Here is an 8,476-nt window from a genome sequence, read left to right as displayed (position 1 = left end):
GTATGGTTGATATAGGAAATTCAATAGAAAAGTTTAGTTTTACTTTTGAGGGCATTCTTAACTGAAAGACCGATTCTCAAATTTTCAGCAATCCTGAATGTGCCACGACTTTATTTTAAAGTTGTGGCAGTGTGCAGTTACTTGGAGCACAAAACTGGTAAGTAATTTTTGGTGTGTCTGCAAAACATCTTTGCTTCCTTCAGGACTTAACTTGTTGAATCTCATCACTTTCAGATTGAAGCACAGTCTAGCTGTGCAATAACTGAAAAGTATTTTCATGAATGACAGCCTTTGACAGTAGTTGCTGGAAGTTGACTCAGTATGCCAACTACATCATAAAGCCACTTTTCATTTAAGTATTATTTACTGTTTCTTGAATTGAGGTGATTTTCCTTTACAGATTTCCTCTGTGGTGTTTGAATTACAGGATAAGCTTCATACTTTGTTGCCTAATATTTTAAAATGCTCTAAAGACAAATGCATGAGGAAAACTCTCTGTTCATCTGTTTGCTTAATGACTCTATTTCAGTGAAGGCTACTACATATATTGTGGCAAAACATGATCTTGGAGAATGAAATCAGCCTTTTTGTCAGTCAGCGTGAAAATTTCTCAATAAATTTTGCAAGATCTTTGACAGGAAATGCAGAAAAGAGGGTTATGAAGGTAAATATGGGACTGTGACATGTTTACAGCTGATCAATGTAGAATGTGTTGTAGGCCTCCTTCAGCAAATTACACACATAATTGAGGCACACATCAGAGATACAAACTAAAAAAAAAAGCAGTTTTTCAATTGCTCAAGGTTTTGCAAAAGATTACTGTTGGAAAGCAAGAAGGAAACATTGCTGTCATTTGCAAGTAGTCAGGAGACTTCCTGTGCTATGACAACTTAGGATTTGTAAGCATGTAGACAGAAAGAACTTGATTTTGGCTCTCAGTGGATCTTATCTGGCCCTAATGTATTTTACCAAACCTTACATTTCCTCATAGATTATATTCCTCTGTTTTTTTAAGCTTCATCCTGTAATACATTTTGTTAGAACTCAACTGCTGGTAGTGTATATGCTGGTGTTCTTTGGTTGCTTTAAAAATTTGCCCCTATTTCTTTTTCCCTAGGGTGCACTTTCCCTGTAAACCCAAATATTTGTGTCTTGCAAATGCTTGTTCTCTTAGGCATGAAAGATCACTTCTTTGTATTCTTGGTGGCTACTAAAGCTCTTGTGGAGATTATATTTTCAGAAAATATGTCAGGAAGGTCATTTTCAGATTTGCACACCAATGTTAAGCTTTATTCATGTAGATTTCGCAGTCCATAAAGTGTTCAAATGGCTGTCCCAGAACAAAGGCAATGCCTTTAATATTGAGTCCTTTGATCTCTTTTGCGTACTAATTATCAGTTTGGGCTTTCATTATGGTGCTTCTTTAATTCCTTTTTTTTTTCTTTCATTTTAGTTTTTTTCCTTGGTATTTCATATTAATTTTTAGAAATTATTTTTATGTGACTCTCTTAAAGTATTAAATTATTGTCATGCTTTTGCTCTTACATTATACCTTAATATGATATTGTAAAATCACCGTCAGCAACCTCTCTCCATTACATCATTGTTACCCTGTTATACACAATACATTTTTCATTTTTTTTACATTTTGAAAGTAAATGCTTCTTGAAGGTACGGGACATTTATACATGAAGAGTGGCCACTATCTCTCTTTATCCCAAGAACAACGTGAATTTGAGTGTTGGCTAGGGAGGAGACAGCACAGAAAAAGGACAAGTCTTTCAGGAAAATTTTGTGCAAAGCAGAGAAGGTCTTACTGGTGAAGACTGAAAGAAATCATTCCTATGAAGACAAATACTTGAGTCTGGTGACCACAGATGTTTGGGAATAATCAGAAAATGTAGATATTTTAAAGACGTGTTCATCTGATAACAGCACTTCAGTCCCTGAACCTGGAAGCATTCTAGAAAATAAGAAAGAGAACCACCAGATATGATTGTCGTATGTTTTATTTTCAACAAAGGTCTGGTGTCTCAGACTTTGACTATACACAGTTCAAGGAAAGCTCTGAGGAGAAGACATGGAGAGTTGGGATTCCAAGTGTGCAGTAGGAAGACAGGGAGTGGAGGAGTTTCCTCTTTGTCTTTAAAGTGAGGCACAAATTTGTGTGGAAGCAGCTCTGTCCTTATTTCAGACTCACCTTGTGCTGCTGTGACATCCTTCCTGCTCAGAGCCCTGGCCCTGTGTTAGTGTTGCACTTGCATGTGGCTACTGACACTTCCCAAGCAAGGCTGCAGGACTCACCTGAAGCCCTCTTTTCCTCACAGCTGGATCACAGTCTTCGCCTTTTTTCTGGCAGTTGAACTCCCCGAGGGAAAGGTCATCTTTAACAGCATTTGTCATTGCTTCAATGTGTAGCTGCAAACCTGACACCTATCATGTTGCCGGCTTGCTGCTCTCATTAAACACATTCCAAGATTGATTTCCTGTACCATTTCTATCATGAGTGTTTCTTTACTCCTGTAGGTGTCGGTTAAAATCAGATCAATTCCACTGTATATGCACAGGGTAAAATAACTAGGGAATAGAAGCCCTTCTTCCATCCGTATAAGCAGTTTGGTCACACATATTGACCTTTTCCCCTTAATGTGATAATAGGACTTCAAGAGCTGAGGTAGTGTTTTGTCAACATAATTAAGGCAGTTTTAGTTTCTTTCTGCACGTTTGCTTCTTGTTACCTCTTCAAGGTGTAGGCCCCTTGTCAACCAGCAGTCTCTGCCTCCTGGGAATTATATTTGAGTCTGCTTCTCCAGTCTGCTGTCAGGGGCTTTATACTAAAGGGAAAGGCTGGGAATGTTGTGGAAATCGTTTTAGTTCAAGAAATTTATCTTTATAGGTCAAAAGCCTTCTTAATTTTGACTAAACTGTAGGTTTGCATTTTTGGAGGCATACTAACTATTCCATTTGTATCGCAGTGTGACAGTCTGCTGTAAATTTCAAGGAAGTTTTTTCAGCTACGTAACTTGAATGAATGATCATGAATCTGAGGTTCTCCTTTTCAGTCCTTCAGGACATAAACAAAGAAACAAAGAGAAAACCAAAATGTATCCTGTTCTTTTCATATGCTTAGTTTTCTTCTTGCATCTTCGCTTTGTTTGCCATGTGCTGATTTTCTTGGTTCTGGTTCTGTATTTAAGGTATTAATTTGTGATTCTCCAAGGTCCTTTTAATGAGTTAATTCCAAACAGTAAAAATCTACTCACACAATTGTTTGTCTTTTGGGATCCAAACCTGAATTTGGAGACAGGTGTGTTCACACCTGTATGTGTTACATATCATACATTTGATGAAAATGGGGCTTTGTAACTGACTGATAAAGAATGTGAGTGAAGTGTAACAAAAATACCTACAGTTTTTACACCTCAGCAGTTTCCTCCTGAGTAGGACTGTCATTATAATTGTTTCTCTACACTTTTTTTCCCATTAAAAAGGGACAGTTACTAACTGCTTATGCCTAAGAAAATTAACAATGATATGAAAAAGACATTACTTTTTGTTTTACAAACCTTACCTCATGCAGCCAGATGAGAACACTAAGAGTGTGTAGGTAATTGGCTTTCCTGCACCCTGTGTTTTTAATTGCCTGGATATGCAGTCAGCTAAAGGTACATTTCTTGTGCTCTAATGAATTTTAACATAAAGGTTTATTTCTAGATAGATCAGCATTGGGAGAGCTTTTCAGCTGTCTTATAAAAATAATTTAAAGTAACACATTGATACTAAAACCTTGCCACCCAAGAAATTAAACATAGAATTTATTATGCAATTGTGTGTGTATTTACCTAATGACATCAAGGTGGCTTTTGAAAAAAATGCAGCATTCCCCAGAGTTTTTTTATATCATGGCAGTAGGTTGACATTGATTCAGGAATTGTTATAATTTAGATAAAGTTTGAGATATGCCATTTCTGGTGAAAAAGTTTATTTAATCCTTATGTAATTTTTAATACACTCTTTGCATTTATTTGTGACTTGAAAAAGCAAGTAAATAAAGCTCTTCTTTCCTGACAAAATGTTTTGGATAAAAGACATCTACATGAATGCAATATGAGGAGGGCATGTCATTTCTCAGCTGAAAAAGCCCCATCTAGTTGTACTGTACAAATGACTGCAGCACAATGCATAGAGTATACATGAACATTTCATTAGTGTTGCTGCCAGTGTAAATAGGCAGCTGTTTTGAAATACCTCTGCTATCCATATTTATAGAAGGTAATCAAACAAATGCTTGTGTTGGATGTTGTTTGGGTTTGTACCTGCCTCTGATGTAGCTGTGACTTTGACTATGTCATTTGAACTACATGCAGCTCTTATCCCACTTGCAAAGAGACACGATAATGGTTTTCTTCAGATGGAAGTTACAAAGTCTGTAGATGGCTCAAGCTCTTGAGGAGGAAGGATTTCTATACTAGTCATGAAAGAGTGCAAGTATCTGCTGTGACGCTGCTGTGAGCTCTCTCAATTGTCCTGTCCCACACTAATCTGCTAAGCGAACTTGTCACTAAGAGCCAAATAACTTAAACTTCACTAAATAAGAAGTAGTAATTGTATTTACCCATCTTTGTCAAAAATTTTTGTACCTGTATATGCAATGAGCTCGAGGACAGCTATTTTTGTGATTGAAGATTTTGCTAGTTTGCCTCTCTCCCCACTCCTTGTAAGTATGTATGAATAGTCATAATCAGAATTCCAGTCTGCACATATGGATGCATTTTGATTCATTTAATGCTCTTTAATTTCAGTCAAGTTTCACTGCAGCAAAGGATCTCAAGTCTGATCTGTTCCAAATACCTATTCAAGATTGTAGGAGGTCATGGTGGTTTACATTCAAAGCAGAAGGTCTGACTTAAGTCAGCTGTAATGGTAGCCAACTGCCTCTGGTAACTGTGCATAATTTCTGTTTTCTGTAAATGTGTATTTGTCTGTGATACTACTGCATATGCTGTATTTCAGGAAAAGCAGAGATTTCTGACAGATGTCCTTCATGAAGTGATGTTGCTGGATGGGTTGGCCAGTTCACATCCAGTATCCCAGGAAGTGCAGCAAGCCTCAGACATCGACAGGGTGTTTGACTGGATTGCTTATAAAAAGGTGAGACTAACTAAGCTTATCTATATGATACAGATATGTCAGGAGCTATAAGAAGATCATGTTCCATCTGTAAAAGAAATACCATTGTTAAACTATGTATGGGAAATTAATTTGTGTGGAATGCATTTGGAATATTCTAAAGTGATTATAGCCAATTATGTTCAACATATCAAGTGTTAGTAAATGTTATAAATAAACTTGGGAGGTTGTCAAAATTCACTAACAAGATTTAGGGCTTTTTATTACTATTTATTTTTTTTACAGGGTCTGAATTGTGTTAGATGCTTTAAAAAGCAAAAGGATATGTAGTTTTTGTCCTATTGAAACTCTCTAGAAAACTTACCAAGGGCTAAATTTAAATGTAAAGTTTTTCCTATGCATAAGAGTTTTACTGTCAGCTAGTGAAAACTCTGAAGTCATTGCTGAACACTGGGAGTGGAGAAACTGCCTTCTGGTCTGATGAAAGAACAGGTATTAAATTAAATCAATTTTAAATTGCATTTCAGTGATTTGAAAGTCTTCTGGCCAGTTGCTGGATTCAGCAGCTTCTGTGCAGGAGCGAAAGCGTTTTCCCTCCTCCATAACATGACTGGGCCTGCTGTTAGCCAATGGCCTGAAAGCTGGTGTTTCCCACCGTACCGTATTGCTTATTCTCTGCTACAGGCTATGACATATAAAATTGTGTATCATGGCCAAATGTGTTTGCTGTGTGACACAGTAGCTGCTGCCTGCAGCCTTCCTGTACAGGAGCTCTCTAATGATGACTCAGTCGCAAGAGTCTTTTGACTGTGGCCTTTGTGTCTAATAATCTTTTCTTCTGCATCATTTTCTGCCTAACATCAGACTGTAGCAAAGCAGCATAGAACTGACTTGGTGACTGAACCTGCTCATTCTGGGATGAAAAAGAGGTGTTATCCTCTCTTGTAGTCATAAGCTGTTCCTAGACTGCAATAACTTCACCTTGGTCTTCTTCCATGAAAGGATCATAATGCCTGTAAGGATGGGCAAATGAGAGTGTGTGTATATGTGTGGGTATATGTGACCATGTAATAAGTACCTATGATGGAATATAAAACCACAAAATACTTATGAGAAGATTTTAAAATGCTGCAGTTGCTCAAGAGCCCAAGTAACATTTTCAAAAATCCCTTAGGTATGTTGGAAAATATTGCTCTAGGTGAATTAAGCTATAACAGCCAGCAGCTTTTAGCATACTGAATATTCTCATATTTTAAATCTTTCAATCATATGCTTTCTGGTGATAGACGTTGGTAGGTTCAGAGGCTTATCTTACATGAGTATCTTCATATTTCAATCGAATTATTTTTGCTAATTTATACAGTAATAGCCCTATCTTACAGTTAACTGTAGAACATGACAATTTTATGAACACTGCAACCATCGCGTAATTTTCATTTACATTGAAATGACAAATAGGACAATAAGACACATCTGTATACTGATAGCTATTTTTTGCAGGCTAATAGGATCAGTCTGTTTTTTGTGGAGATTACAGTACAAAATTTGTCTTGTATCTATCTGTGTAAATGTTCCTTTTTCAGTGTAACAGTGGCCATGCCCAGTGGATACAGCAGCATCTCTCTTAGCTGCTCTGGTGGCCAATTCTCTTTAGATGACATTGGATGTGTTCATACCAGGGCATGATCCTGTAAATTTTGAGCCCAGTTACCAGATCTAGCAAACTACCTTAGGAAATGGCAGTAGCAGAATTTACTTACACACTTTCATAGGTGAGGAGATTAAAATGGCCACTCTTTTACCTACAAGGTCCTTTTTTTTTCCTGTCTGGTAATTTGTCTGTCTGCTATTCTCTGTAGCTGTTTATCCTTTTGGCTTAAGATACAAGCTTAATTATGTAATTGGAAGCATAAAAGTTTAATTAACAGCATACAAGCCTATTGTTTAATAGGAAGAAACTTTCCTGACTTACTTTATAGCTGCTGTTTTCAGTACCTTCCTTGAAACACCTTACACTGTTCCTTCTGAGGATAAATTAGAGCAAATTTAACATATCTTACATCATTTCTTTCCTAGAAAATCTTGTATGCGTGCATTCATTGCTTACACTGAAAATCAGCTTTGGAAATAAGTTTATTTATTAGATACCCAGAATAGAGCCTATTCCTCTAGCTCTCTAGTGTCTGCTAGTGTAAATACTGTGGTGAATAGTATGTCAGTAAAATCCAAACTGTAAAATTACACTGAAGGCTTTCACCTGGCCAGGTGTGGGCTCAAATATTTTCAGGTGCCACAAAGCCCTTGACACAAAATGAGCCCTGCTGGAGGAAAATTATTACTGGTGTTTCTGGGATGACTTTTTGCTTGTCTTTGGTTGAGTGACTTTTAAAATTGCTATAAAACATTAAGCTGTCAGGAATTTTTTTCTCTTGACTCTTCTAAATTTTGGGTCAGGACCATCAGTGAGGACTTTTCTACTGTCTTAAATAAAATACTTTTAAATAGTTTACCACTATGTGCAGCATCCATTCCCTGCATTTTAGATTTTTTTTCATTGTCTTTTAACTTTTTTTTTAAATGTCCATTTTGTGCTCCCAGAGTGCTTGGATTGCCCATGTGATCTCTATTCTCCCTTCACAATTTTCTACATGATATTGAAATGATGAAACTTTCTCTGATATAAGTTTTGTTCAGTGAAATGACAGTCATAGAATGTTCTTGTTATTTCATTGTCTTTACTGTCATCAATATGGTATAAATCAGACACCATTAAAGTACCCATCTCTACTAGACACTCAGCTGTCATTCTAAAGTCATGCCTTTTTCTACACACTTCAGAAATGACCATTGAAAATGTGCTATTTAGTTGCCTCAGAGTTGAATATATTTTTCATTTCTACTTTCTCATCCTTGGTAATTGCATGTGTGAAGAAATCCAGGACATAAACCCCATGGCATGCAGGTAATCCCACAAGCAGAGTGAAACAGACACTACAGCCTGGCAGCACACAATGTTTTTCCACTTAAACGGTGAGGGTAAAGTTTGCCTCTTTGAAAAGCATCATCCTAGTCATTCTTCAGATAGAAGCATTTCATCCTCCATTAGGGTCACAAATAAGTAGAGAAAAATGAGAAGTCACGATAGTTCATTAATAAACAGTACTGGTAGATGATTCAAGGCTCTCAAGTTGCATCAGAGAGTGCATATGTCTTCCTAGTGCAGCTGGAAGTGAGATAGTGTCCTCCCACGATGACGGGAAAAGTGGTTATATCCCAAGTGCAGTAGAAAATATAGCCTGTTGAACACAAGAGTAGAACTGAGAATTGTTAAATCAAAGCAAAAAGC

At 36.9% G+C, this 8,476-nt stretch overlaps 1 protein-coding gene across 1 annotated transcript in view; it reads left to right on the top strand.

Annotated features, from left to right (window-relative positions):
- Positions 1–8,476, top strand: part of TRHDE (thyrotropin releasing hormone degrading enzyme) — a 202,659-nt gene that overhangs the window by 85,687 nt on the left and 108,496 nt on the right. The window contains exon 6 of the mRNA XM_005419212.3: positions 5,014–5,151. Coding sequence (XP_005419269.2) covers positions 5,014–5,151 — 138 coding nt within the window. The remainder of the gene's footprint in view (positions 1–5,013; positions 5,152–8,476) is intronic.

The sequence above is a fragment of the Geospiza fortis genome, unplaced genomic scaffold (assembly GCF_000277835.1).
Source record: "Geospiza fortis unplaced genomic scaffold, GeoFor_1.0 scaffold166, whole genome shotgun sequence".
Lineage (NCBI taxonomy): Eukaryota > Metazoa > Chordata > Aves > Passeriformes > Thraupidae > Geospiza > Geospiza fortis.
The sequence above is the reverse complement of the archived record's forward strand: the minus strand, read 5'-3'. Positions and strand labels throughout refer to the sequence as shown.